Genomic DNA, 14,287 nt, shown 5'->3' on the forward strand with positions numbered 1-14,287 from the left:
CTGTGGCTACCACAAGGTAACACTGCAAAGAAAGGATGTGTTCACACAGCAGAAATAGAAAAGGAATTTGAGGTGGACGTTTGCCCTTCCAGCTTTCATGTGCATTCTGTGGCAAATCCGTTATGGAACTTGCGGCAAGATTGAGCAGGATTATTTTTCTCATCCCTTTTTCTACAAAAGTCACGTCGGAATAGTCTTTATAAAGGTTATTCTTCTTTTATTATTCTGATCAGCGCCGCCGTTTCTGTGAGTTTTCTTTTTAATTCTGTATGCAAATGAGTCTTCAGAAAGCACACTGTGCTCTCCGAAGATTCTTCAGCGACGCCTCTGTTTTCTTCTCCCCCGACGCCTCTTCGCCGACTGTGTATGTCTGTTTGGCCATTTTCCTGTGGCCGGACGCTTGCGTAAAAGGCCACAGGAAAATGGCCAAACGGACATGCGCAGTCGGTTCTGCCAGCTAATGACACCGCTGATGATGCGGCAAAGAGGCGTCGGGAGAAGAAGACAGAAGCATTGTTGCAGAATCTTCGGAGAGAACAGGGGACGCCCCCTGTGCTTTCTGGAGACTTATTTGCATACGGAATTAAAAAGAAAATTCACAGAAACAGCGGCGCGGATCACAATAATAAAGGAAGGAGAAGAATATCCTATATAAAGGCTATTCTGACGTGGTCTTTGTAGAAAAAGGGATTCAAATGATAGAATCCCTTTAAATAAAAAGGTCTAGAGAGAATGTGTTTCTGCCATGAGCCACAGTCTTTGACCGGGTAATTGGCTCAAGTGATCACATGAGCAGGTGATGGGCCATAAAAAGTCTGAAGATATTAAATGGATCAGACAGTGTTTTCAATGTATCAACTATCCACAGGATAGCTTATGTGTCTATTTGGTGGGCATCCAACTACTGGGACCACCACCATTCACAAGAACATAGCTTGCATGATTCATCTCCATTCTTCTCTGTGGGACTGCTGAGGTGAAGCGCGCATGCTCGCCGTGGGGGTCTTCTGGGGTCCAGACCACTGGTACCTGTCCTATGGGTAGCGTATGAGAAAACCTTTGTTTGCTACTAGAGATGAGCGAACACTGTTCGGATCAGCCGTTCCGAACAGCACGCTCCCATAGAAATGAATGGCACGTACACTTTGCCGGTCGCCGTGCCAGGTGCTTCCATTCATTTCTATGGGAGCATGCTGTTCGGAACGGCTGATCCGAACAGTGTTCGCTCATCTCTATTTGCTACCAAACATTAATTTGGGACCGAGCAAATATGGGAAATATTTCCCCACCATATACAGGATTTTCACTTGTAAGACATTTTGGTGGGGATTTATCAACCCCTCTACCAAGGTTTTAGAGCATATTTCAGTCATATCATTTACACCAACAATCAATATAAATTTTGAGAAGAAAAGGAAATTTCCATGTGCTACAACCGACTATTTTCTGGATTACAAACTAAGATTATAGTCAATATTATAATACAGTATTAGGCTAAACTTGATACAGTGCAGCTCCACAGGCAGCCTGTCACACTCCTGGTCTTACATAGCTAGTGAAGGAAGTACCATGGATAACCAATCCGTGACTAAAACCATGACGTCCGTGCTCACTACAATCAGCTACAGACTCCGCAGCGCCCTCAGCGGCAGCTCGCTATACTGCGGACAGATAAGCCAAGCAAAGCCAATGAGGCCGCAAAACGTCATATTCTGGGCGGGGCTTACGAGAAAGAGGTTCGGAACGCAGAAGTCTGAAGTCCAGTATAGTCTAGTAGTGCGATATGTTCCCGTATTAGAGATTGTGTGTGGTCGTGAGTGTGACTGTGCATGTAGACGGATTGGCAGCATGGCCAAGGTCGTATCTGCAGTGGTGAATGTCCTGGAGTCGTACAGGGGCAGAGACAGGATGGTGAGTGGCTATTGTACCACCTGAATATGTAGGAGTGGGCAGGATTCACCTCAGTGCAGTGACTGGGGGCATGCAGCACCCATAATCCTCCCAGCTCTGAATGGGTAGGCAGGGAAATACAAGCAGTGACTTCACTATAGTGCTGCATGTGACCTAGACAGTCTGATATACTTACATTATCAATCCATATGTGTGAAGAAGATTATTGCAGCAGGCAGTTGTGGATACGAGCAGTGTCGGGCTGGCCCACCCAAGTACCAGGGGGTTCTTCAATGCAGGGGGTGCATTTTTAGCCCGTTCCAACTAGAGGAATTTTTCGAGTCTTGTATTTTGACTCTTTGCCTTCCTATGAGGATCTAATGTTTGCGGGACACATTTTTCTTCGTGGTGCTACCATACTGTACAATGTACTGGGAAGCTGGAAAAAAATTAGAATGGGGTGAAATTGGAGAAAAAGTGCATTTGTGCAACTTTCTTATGGGCTTCGTTTTTACAGTGTTCGCTCTCTGCGTTTTACCACCTTAACTAAAATCTAAAACTTTGCAAAAAAATTTTTTTTCTAAAACTTGCCGTATTCTGACTCCCTCAACTTACTTGGATTTCTTTGTACAGGGATGCAAAGGGGATCTTTTTTTGGTGAATCAAGTGTACTTTTTAGTTAAATAGTTTTGGGCAATGTCTATTACTTTGATCACTTTTTATTGAACTTTTAATCGGGGGCAAAAAACGGTGGTTCTTCACTTTTGACCTGGCATGCACTTGCCCTGACTGCACATGGGAAACACCTAGATCCACAGTGCAGGCTACAAATCACATGACCTTTTTCTCAAATGACGAGAAGATGCATGCATTGTCTGTTGCAAAGGACTCAGTTTCATCTGCAGACATACACACCTGCACATGGATGAAAAATCGTCTTTTTTAAAAAAAAATTTATGGTAACTTGTCTTGTAGCCACTGTCACTAGTTTCAAAGTAGAAGTGACATTGTGATTTTTTTTTTTCTCTAAATGTAGATTGTGATCCCTATATAGGGATCACAATGTACATTTTTTTTCCTATCAGTATGTCTTTGTAGAATGGAAGGAAATCCACACAAACACGGTGAGAATATACAAAATCCTTGAAGTTGTTGTTCCTAATGGGATTCGAAACCAGGACTCCAGTGCTGCAAGGCTACAGTGCTAACCACTGAGCCACTGTGTTGCCCAGACATTGTGATCTTATGTTGCGATACCACAAGTAAGGGCGGGTTCACATCTGCGCCCAGTCTCTGCTTTGTGGGTTTCTGTCTTCTGCCCAAGAAACTGGACAGGAGACGGAAACCCGGCAGTCAGTGTCCGCCCGTGAACGTCTTCTGGTCTGCACAGCGAAACCGGTTCTTTTTTTTTTAATACCAGACACAAAATCCTGCATGTCCGACTTTGTGTCCGGTTAAAAAAAAACAAAACGTTTCGCCATGGAGAGGCAGAAGACGCTCATGGGCGGACACTTTGCAAACTCATTCAAATAAATGGGTTTGAATACTGACTGCTAGTTTCTGTCTCTTGTCCAGTTCTCAGGCAGAAGACGGAGACCTGCAAAGCGGAGACCGGGTGCAGGTGTGAACCCGCTCTGACTGTATACCTTTGGTTGGCTGCAATGGCCTTGTGACCATTTACTTTCTATTAAAAAATAAAATGAGTTGACTGTCTCAGGATTCTGCCAGTAATCTTATCTATTATTAAAGACAATCTCTCATATTAAAGAGGAACTGTCACCTCTCCTGACATGTATATTTTAATGCCCACCTGTATTCATTCTGAAAATATGGATTAATAATTTGGCATTAACTATATCTAGATTCTGTTGGTGGATTCTACATGACATTGGTAGGAATATTGGAATGTACAGATTGGCCTGAACTACCACACATTTTCATTGTATTGTTATTAGGTATGCACTGCAGGAACATATTTATTTATTTTGCTTATTTATATAGTGGCATCTTATTCAACAGCACTTTATAGATTTAGATTTTTTAAGGACATGTTACTGGTTTCATTCTTCTTATTCCATCTTGTTTATGCTAGATACGGACACTATGCTATAGCTGTCAACTACTTGGTGGAGTCATTACACAGAAGCATGGAGAAGAGCATCAGTGTGGAAAAAGCCTTCTCATTGTAGCCTCTCAGTTGAGTCACTGCAGAACTGTACTGAGACTATTTGATGACCTGTCCATGTTGGCGTACTCTGTTCAGTATGGTCTAGGAAATAAGGTCAGTTGATCGATTTACATATGCCGAACGAGGGTTGGAGAAATTTGTGGTCATGTTATAAAAACAACCCTATTCAGTTATATGGAACAGCTTTTTAGTTGCAGTTTTGCAACCGATCTGCTGCATGCTAATATGTTCTAAGGCTGGGGCCACACGAGCAATAATCGCAGCAGGGTAGCCACTGCATATAACCCATCAGATAACCCATTGCTATCTACAGTAGGGGCACTGTCCGTGAGATAGCAAATTCCATCCTCCTACTGCAACTAAAACCTACAGCACAAAGTGACTTGCATTGTGGGTTCTATACCTGTATCATGTTAACAATTGCTGCTGGTTTCTTCCATAGCTTTTAACCTTGGAAATGAAAAGTGGAAAGCTTTTGGGGCCTTCAAACAACTTGCAGGCGAGCAACATTAAAAAAAAAGTCGATTTGGGAGGATTTTTGTCGCTACAACTGTTTGCAGTGTAACATGCAGCACAACTTCTCAGATGGATAATTCAGCAACGTGTTTGTCCCATATGTTCTCGTATGGGATTTATCAAGCTTGTAAGGCAGCCTTAGGCTGAGGCCCCACGTTGAAGAAATGCAACTTGTTTTGTTGCATTTTTTTGAGCCAAAGCCAAGAATGCCTACAAAAGGAATGGGAAATATATAGGAAGCTCTTATGCTTTTAACTTATGCTCAATCCATTCCTGGCTTTGGCTCAAAAAATGCAACAAAATCTGCAACAAAAAAAGCTGCGTTTCCACAACCGCAGCCTTCACAACACACTAACGCCTGTTTTACATCTGCGTTCGGTATTCCATTCGTAGAGTCCATTTGGGGGCTGCCCTAACGGAATACTGAACGCATTAAAAAGCACTGAGCAATGAAAGCACATAGACTATACTGGGGTCTGTGTGTTTTCCGCACGGTGTCCGCACAAATCATATGGAGAGGAAAGTACAAGACTTCCTGTTATTATAATTGATATCTTGGGCACCTGTCAAGCAACAGGTTTCTGCAAAGTTTACTTTAATACTGTATTTTTACAAATTTCTCAACATTTGTTTTGCCAATATGCAGTTTTTCTATAATATTATAGTTTTTCCCCACTATATGATAATAGAGACTGAAACAAGTATATTTGAAATATTCATCCTTCATTCAGTAAAAATATACAATGGTATATTTTGTAAATTTTCAGAGCATTACTCCTGTTTGATAGTGACCAATAGCAACTATGCAATTATGTAAACTAATTACTTTTTGATGTTAGGTTCAAGAATCTTTTCCTCATACCGTTGCTAGGTATATTTTGGTCAAGCCATGACATATGACTTTTCATTGTTTTAATGAAACATACACCACTAAGTTAAAATGAAATGTATCCCCTAAATGAAGCTTGTTATATGCTTTTTAGGAAAAAGACTGTCTCATCAGGTGGATTTCTGTCCTGGGCAACATATTTGACCAGCTATACTATCCATGTGAGCATATGGCCTGGGCAGCAGATGCTGGAGTTATTCCCATTAAATCTGATAAGTGGTGGACAGCCAGCACAGCACTTTGGGGTCTTTCGCTTATGGTGGGAATTGTACGGTAGGTTATATTACAGTCTGCTTTTGTGTAAGAGCTCTTTAAAGAGAGACTGTCAGCAGTAAATTGGTTATAAATTTAATCTTGGTACATTGTAGAGGTTCAGTGCATTAGCTTGCTTAGACTTTGGTCTCAGCTTTAAATTTCCAGACAAAGAACTTTTCAATTTACATGAAAATGAGGCTTCAAAGTTTAATAACAGAGAATTAGTTGGAAACTGAAGAATCACCTCTACAAGGTACTGAGATTAGGTTTATAACTAACTTACTGTTGACAGACTCCTGTTTAAGCAGTGTTGGCCAAAACAGGATGGGAATGTAACATTATTACTTGTATACAAGGAGTTGCTGTCTACTGAACACTTTTTTTTATGGCCAACAGCTATACCCTATAGTCCCACTCCCCACCATCACACACACACACACACACACACACACACGTTTATTTCAAATCAATGCAAGCAATTACCGTATATACTCGAGTATAAGCCGAGTTTTTCAGCACAGTTTTTGTGCTGAAAAAGTGCTCCTCTGCTTATATTCGGGTCATTACGGTAATTTTCTGCTAGCAGGCCAGGATAGCAGACCCCCCCCCCCCCCCGCCACTCCATCACACGCCGGGTGACGTGGCCACGTAAGCTCAGGCCCGCACCCGGCGTGTGGCTGCTTCCTGGCCTGCTAGCAGAAGTACCGTAAGTACTTCTGCAGCTCTTAATGTACAGCATCGCCGCGCTCCTAGCAGGAGCGCGGCGATGCTTTGGGCCCCGGCACCCGCCCCGTCTGGATGCCGCGTCCGGATGCCGGGTCTGCAAATGTAATGGCGCCGTTCTGCAGAGCGGTCGCCATAGAAACCGGCACCTCCGCTGTAATGCTTACAACAGAGATGCTGAAGCTTATGCCTGCGATCTCTGATTGTAGGCATAAGCTTTGGAATCTCCGCTGTAAGCGTTACAGCGGAGGTGCCCTCCGGAGATGTCCTCCCCCCTTAGGCCTGCCCCATACCTTTAAAGATGCAGGCCGGCTCCTGCGCAGCGAGCTCGCAGTAGCCGACCTGTTCCGACGACAGCCGGGAGCCTAATGAAAGCTCCCATCCTGTCATCGCTATATTACTATTACGGCTGGTCTATGACCAGCCGTAATAGTAATGTAGAGAATCTCCCATAGACGGCAATACACTTGTATTGCTGTCTATGGGACTTGCAATCAAATGACTGCAGGTTCAAATCCCCCAGGGGGGGCTAAAAAAATTGTAAAAAAAAAAAAAAAAAAAAGTTTAAAAAAATATATATAATAAAAAATTAAATAAATAAAAGTTCTAAATCACTCCTTTCCCTATAATTCATATAAAGGCGGGTTCACACCAGCACCTGATCTCAGTTATGCAGGTTTCCGTTTTCTGTCGGGAGAGGACAGAAACAGACATTCAGTGTCTGTTGGTGAGCGTCTTCTGCTGCCCATGGCGAAACCGTTATGCATAACGGAGATTGGGCGCTAGTGTGATCCTGCCCTCAAAGTAGAAAATGACTGTGACACACATACACACATAGATATCCCTGTGTCTGAAAGTGCCCGGTCTACTGAATATAGGGTATCTGCAGTGCTCCTGTTCCGTCGGGAAGGGGTTAATAGGAGCACTGCAGATACCCTATATTCAGCCAGGCTGAATTCCAACTGGGGGTAAAAAACCCAGTCCTCAGGGAAGGAGCAGACAGACAACCAAAACACCCCCTCCCCTTCCCCAGTATCTACTGCACCCAAGAACTCGGCCATTTTAATTTTTTAAATTTTCCAGCAGCTGCTGCATTTCCCCCCTAGGCTTATACTCGAGTCAATAAGTTTTCCCAGTTTTTTGTGGTAAAATTAGGGGGGTCGGCTTATATTCGGGTCGGCTTATACTCGAGTATATACAGTAACATGTATTTTCTTTGAATTCCCCCCCCAGCCCTTCCCCTAATGTACATTAGATGTTGGTGCAGCTCATTAAAATTGCTGACACTCAAACTCATCTAATGTTTATGGGCAACCTTACTGTAATGACGATCCTGCTGTATGGTAACAGGAAACTAGCAGTAAAATGTTATGTAGTGCAACGCAAAACCTGCATTAGATAAAAGCAACATATTTACAGTCTCTTTCGCTTAGAACTTTTGCTACTGTTATATAGATAATTACTGTGGTGAATATTTAATTATATATTTCACACAGATGTGTCTTGCAAAAATATTTGCTCCCCTATAAATATTTCACATTTTGTCAACCTACAACCAAACGCTTGAATCTAGAGACTGAGTTTTTCTCCCATTCTTTTTTGCAAATAGCTCATGCTTAGCCAGATTGGATGGTGAGCGTCTTTGAATAGCAATTTTCACAACTTGCCACAGATGCTCAATGGGATAAAGGTGTGTCTATGGTTTGTGGCAAACTGCAAATGGCACTTACCGTATTTTTCGGACTATAAGACGCACTTTTTTTCCCCTAAATTTGGGGGGAAAAGAAGGGTGCGTCTTATAGTCCGAATGTGGCGCCTGGCATCCGCTGTAATAGAGAGGCGGAAGCCGGCAAGTGATAGACGCCGGCACAGGTGCCGGGGCCTGCGACATCGCTGCGCTCCTCTGCCCTGCATGAAGCCAGCAGCGGGAGGAGTGATGCTATTCCGCTCCTCCGTCCCCCCGCCGCTGGCTTCATGCAGGGCAGAGGAGCGCAGCGATGTCGCAGGCCCCGGCACCTGTGCCAGCGTCTATCCCTCGCCGGCATCCGCCTCTCTAGTACAGCGGATGCCGGGTCAGTATCGGTGGCCTCTTCTCCCCCGGGGCCGGTCCCCACCGGCCCCGTACCTGTGAAGTTGCAGGCCGGCTCCTGCGCGGCAATATCGCAGGAGCCGACCTGTTCGGGTGACAGCCGGGAGCCTAATGAGGCTCCCAGGCCTGTCACTGCTATATTACTATTGCGGCTGGGTCTATGACCAGCCGTAATACTAATATACAGAATGGCCCATAGACGGCAATACAGTTGTATTGCCGTCTATGGGACTTGCAATCAAGTGACCGCAGGTTCAAGCCCCCGGGGGAGAATAAAATAGTAAAAAAAAAAAAAAAAAGCTTTAAAAATATATAATAAAAATATGAAATAAATAAAAGTTCTAAATCACCTCCTGTCCCTAGAATATATATATAAAAGTAGAAAATCATATATCATAAACCACCGTTTTTTTTTTCAATAAAAGGTGATCTAAAAAATAGATATTCCCCAAAATGGTATAACTAAAAAGTACTTCTGGCCCTGCAAAAAAAAACACTCTATGCATCCCTGTACAGCTGCAGGGTCACCTGTCAATGTGGCCTTGCTCCTGTTGCAAAACTACAACTCCCATATATTAAATATTTTACCAGTTTTTGCTTCAAAATTTTTTTTCCCTATTTTCCTCCTGTAAAACCTAGGTGCGTCTTATAGTCCAGTGCGTCTTATAGTCCGAAAAATACGGTATGTCTTTTTTTCAAGAATGAGTTTCTTCTTACCACTCTTCCATAAAGGCCATATTTCTGGAGTTGCACAACATAGTTGTCCCGTGGACAGATTCTCCCACTTGAGCTGTGGATTTCTGCAGCTCCTCCAGAGTGACCAGGGGCCTCTTCTCTGCATCTCTGACCAGTGCTCTCCTTGCTCGATCTGTTAGTTTAGGTGGACGGCCATGTCTTGTTACGTTTGCAGTTGTAGGGTACTTTTTCCATTATTGGATGATGGATTGAACAGTGCTCCTTGGGACACTCAAAGCTTGGGATATGTTTTTATAACCTAACCCTGCTTTAAACTTCTCCTTAACTTTATCTCTGACTGGTCTGGGGACTTCCTTGGTCTTCATGATGTTGTTTGTTCACTAATGTTCTCTAACACACCACTGAGGCCTTCACAGAGCAGGTGTATTTATACTGAGACTACATTACACACAGCTGGACTCTATTAACTAATTAAGTGACTTCTGAAGGCAATTGTGCGCACTGGATTTTATTTCAGGGTATCCGAATACTTTTTTGACCACTTTTGCACGTTACACTTTTCAGATTTTTATTTGATTAAAATTTAGAAAACCATGTATCATTTTCCTTCCACTTCACAATTATCTGCTACTTTGTGTTAGTCTATCACTTAAAATCTCAATAAAATACATTTAACTTTATGTTTGTAAGGTGACAAAATGTGAAAAATTTCTAAATAAGTTTGCAAGCCACTGTAATTAATTCAATTGCTGAATATACTGAAAAACAGGGAATACATGTATCTGCGCTCCCATGTCAGCTGACAACATTAAAACTTAGATTCTTATCTTTTTATTCATAGATCTCTAAGAATGTTAATAAAACTAAGAAAAAGCAAAGGAAAGCATTCAGCGTAAGTTAAATATGACTTTTTTACATTGTACTGACTTAATCATTAACCCCTTCCTTCTGCAAGTATTTTTGGTTTTTGACTCCCTGCTTTCCAGACCCCATTACTTTATTATTATTAATATTTTTCCGTCCACAGAACCATATTAGGGCTTAATGTTTGCGGGACAAATTGTACTTCGTAATTGTATCATTTATTATGCTGTACAATGTACTGGGAAGATGGAAATAATTTCAGAATGGAGGGAATGGAGAGAAACTGCACTTGTGTGATTTCTTACAGGCTTTGTTTTTTACAGCGTTCACTGTGCAGCCAAAATAACATGTTATCTGTATTCTATGGGTCGGTATGATTCTGGGAATACCAAATTTATATAGGTGGTTTTTTACATTTTAACCCCTTAAAAAAAAACTTTGCAAAAAAAATAAATTTCTTGGATTCACCATATTTTGACACATCTAAAAAAAAAAAAAATTGTATTTCTGTGTATTGGAATGCATAAGTCATATTTTTTGCAGGGCTAGGTGTACTTTTTAGTTATACCATTTTTTGGAATGTCTGATGTTTGAAATGGCGAAAAAGCGCAGTTTGAGTTCTGACTGTGTACAGTGGGAAAGAAAATTACGGACAGACCTTGCGAAAATTTTTGCAAAATAAATCTTGCGAGGGTCGCACAATAAGGCTGCGTTCACACTGAGTTTTTTGGTCAGGGAACTGACTCAAATTCCTACTCCTAAAAATGCCTCACCATAGGACTGTATAGGCGTTTTTTTGGAGGAGGAATTTGAGTCAGTTTCCTGACCAAAAAATGCTGTGTGAACGCAGCCTTATACTCATCTCACTCTTGTTCTTCATGCCACTGATGCCACTTACTGATAGGCTACAGGCCTAAAGTGGCCTATAGCTTAGAGCAGAGCAGAGGAAGAAGTAGACTACTACGCCCCACCACAGTAATTGTCTATATCGGTGGATGAAGGCAATGGGCAATTATTTGCTGTTGAACTTCCTTGCAGCCTCGGGCCCTGGGCTGAAACCCGTTTTACCCTTATTATAATCTGCCCCTCTAAGTTTTGCAGGTTATCTCCAATGAACTTTAGTAGGAACAAAGCTTGAGTACTGCTGCCTGGCCTCTATGGGCATGAGACCCAACTGCTTCCAGCTCTGTACACTTTATAGTACACAAAAGTCCACAACCTCTAAACTTTTGATCCAGGCAGGTGCAGTTGGCTCCCACCAATCAGATCTTTATGGACTACCCTAAGAATAGGCCATAAATATAAACATCATGGACAACCCCTTTAATGGGGTTGTCCCACAATTGCCTATTACAGGGATTTTGCTGGCCCTTGATATCAAGTGGAATTAGATTAGAAAGGGTCCAACATCAAGTATCCACACTTATCAGCTGTTCTCAGCAGCAGTTAGTGCTAAACTTGTACAGTTAATAGAGCCAGAATCCAATGGCTGTGACAACTTACTGCAGATCAGCTGACATCGGTTTTTCTCTCTGTCTATTTTGTGAGACCCACCAGAAATTTGGAAATCTTCCAGGAAATGTCTGTCATATTATTTTGACAATACTTTGTTTTTCAGGGATGATCCTCCGAAGAGTCGGGGAGAAATTAAGTTCCAGATGAGATCCGAACTTTTGTGCATTATCAGCTGTTTCTCTGATTTAGTTAATGCTATTCACTGGATGCCTCCTGGTTTTCTATGGGGAGGATGCTCTCCAACGTGGTTGGTTGGTCTCATGGGGACAATATCTTCAGTAATTGGAATCTACCAGACTGCCGTTGGAGGAAACTCTGCAGGGGTATAAAGTCAAAGGCAGAGAGAGATGGTTACTGTGGATCATGATGTCATACTGCCCAATTCTAATGATATCATCTTAGTTATGGACTCTTAAGTTTAGGATTTATGGAGGAGGAGTCAATAGAAATACTATACCAGAGCCTTTTTCTGGACTTAGGTTAACAGGTAATGATTTATTTTTCAGACAAATCAGTTTTTAAACAACATGTTGATTTTACATGGTTGACTATGGCAGAGATTTTATGCAACCTATACCTCGTGATTGTGTATAAGAATGGTAGTGTGAAGAATCAGTACATACATGAAAGATGTACTCAGTTCTAACAGTTTTAGTAATTCAGCTAGTGTAGAACTCAGACCACTATTGAATGTAGTGAGTTGGTAATCCTCCATGCTTATGGCGCAGCATAATATAGGATACATTTTTACAGCTTTGCACTTTGTACATGTTATTGACATTGGGGTATTTTCTTTAGACACTTTGGTACTGGTAGTCCTTTTATGTTTTTTTTAGCTCTGGAGACTACATTTTACACTGAACTTGCACTATATGTACTATAATGCTCTTGCAGGCACCCCCTTATAGTATAGACAAGATTTAATTTTTCCACTTCTTGAATTTGTTAGAAAATATGTTTTTGGACGTTTTATAAAGAATTATTACAAAATGTGTTAAACAATATTCTGCTGTCAAAAAATATGTGACACAAAGTTGTGTAACTATTTTCTAAAAGTATTCACTTTTGATTTGGTGAAAATCAAATACTACCACTAGATGGCATCAGTTTCTAAATCCTCAAATTCATTCTGTTCAGCTGCATTGTGATACGTAATACTGAATTAAAAGTGAAATATTACAAATGTTGCTTTTTTATTCTTTAACTGTACATTATAAAGTGTTTTTATTTCTGCAATTGACTGTTGATTGCTATCATATTCCAATCCTACAAAATGCTAAGACCCCACACCCAATATTAGTGGTTTGAGCAGCCATATTGTTAACAGCCTTTATGACCATCATAGAACTTATTGTTAGTAGATTCATTTTTGCATAACTGCTGCTCCCTGCAGTTTCTGTAGCCAAACTGCTACTATTACAAAATAATACACACTCAACACAAAACAAAGTGAAATCACTGTAGGAATTTTTCTTTTTTTAATGCAGCCTTCCACACATTTTCCAAATATCTATACAATATGTTACCCAAAAACATATAGAAATGTGTTATTTCATCAATACATTATTGTTTACAGACTAAATGCACATTAAAAGTCCCCTTTTGACATGTAATTCTGAGTCAGGAATACAATTTTTTTTTTTTTTTAGTACTGGGAATTGTAAAAATGTATGTGACCTAAACAAAAAGGGTACTTTGCAAAGTATGGTATGAATGGAGAACTCGTATGTGACATGAGTGACATACCATTTGTGAAGAGGTCAATGCTCAGACCTATAGTTGGCTGCGGTCTTCACCTCAACAAACATGACGTCCGCTGAGGGATGTGCAACACCTGCTACTGAAAACTGATTCAGGACTGGTGAGAAGCGAGTACATTTTAAAAAGATATTATTGGCCCCATTTGCAGTACCCATTGACGTTAAAATGTCTTGCCAGCCCCTTGTTAAAGAGGACCTTTTACCACCTTCAGCAACAGCAGTTGGGAAATACAAAACAGGTCATCCCTCACCTGTAGTGGAGTATCCCATTAAACCCTTCCCGCCGGAGGAATTTTTTGGTTTTGACTCCCCATCCCCACTCAAATGCCATAACTTTTAATTTGCAGGACAAGTTTTTCTTCATGTTGCCACCATTAATTCTATTGTAGAATATACTGGAAAGATGGAAAAAAAATTGGTGTGGATTTGAAGAAAAAGTACATTTATGCGACTTTCTTACAGGCTTCGTCTTTACGCTGTTCACTGTGCAGCCAAAATGATGTCACCTGTATTCTATGTTTCAGTATGATTTTGAGGATACCAAATTTATATGGTTTTATTTATATTTTAATTTAATCCTTTAACAAAAACTCAAATCTGTGCAAAAAATGTTTTTTTTTCTAAAAGTCGCCATATTCTGACATCCATAACTTTAATATATTTAAGTGTATGTGGATTTATAGGGTTTTTGGGGGGTTTTTGTGCGCGACCAGGTTGTTTTTTTTTTTTTTTTATACGTTTAACTTGCTCCAAGCCCAAGGTGCCTGTGGTCCGTGCAGGCAGTATTCCAATAAAGCGGTGTGAACTGGGACTTCCATCCATACAAGAGGTTCCTTTGGATGTGATACATTTTAGTTATCTCTTCATCTTTCTTCACTTTTTTTTTTTTTTTTTTTTATCAG

General features: G+C 41.2%; 1 protein-coding gene across 1 annotated transcript; it reads left to right on the top strand.

Annotated features, from left to right (window-relative positions):
• Nucleotides 1-1,732: 1,732 nt before the first annotated feature.
• On the top strand, nt 1,733-12,757 carry PEX11G (peroxisomal biogenesis factor 11 gamma). Its single transcript, XM_075282358.1, has 5 exons — nt 1,733-1,911; nt 3,983-4,171; nt 5,578-5,756; nt 10,088-10,138; nt 11,729-12,757. The coding sequence occupies exons 1-5, from the start codon at nt 1,849-1,851 to the stop codon at nt 11,952-11,954; spliced, it is 708 nt and encodes a 235-aa protein (XP_075138459.1). The 5' UTR covers nt 1,733-1,848; the 3' UTR covers nt 11,955-12,757.
• The last annotated feature ends 1,530 nt before the right edge of the window (nt 12,758-14,287 follow it).

This window comes from Leptodactylus fuscus, chromosome 1 (assembly GCF_031893055.1).
Source record: "Leptodactylus fuscus isolate aLepFus1 chromosome 1, aLepFus1.hap2, whole genome shotgun sequence".
In the NCBI taxonomy this organism is placed as follows: domain Eukaryota; kingdom Metazoa; phylum Chordata; class Amphibia; order Anura; family Leptodactylidae; genus Leptodactylus; species Leptodactylus fuscus.

Coding starts and splice junctions, on each gene's coding strand:
- PEX11G (XM_075282358.1), top strand. CDS start 1,849: ATGGCCAAGGTCGTATCTGCAGTGGTGAATGTCCTGGAGTCGTACAGG. Junction 4,172..5,577: donor AGTATGGTCTAGGAAATAAG/GTCAGTTGATCG, acceptor TATGCTTTTTAG/GAAAAAGACTGTCTCATCAG. Junction 5,757..10,087: donor CTTATGGTGGGAATTGTACG/GTAGGTTATATT, acceptor TTTTATTCATAG/ATCTCTAAGAATGTTAATAA.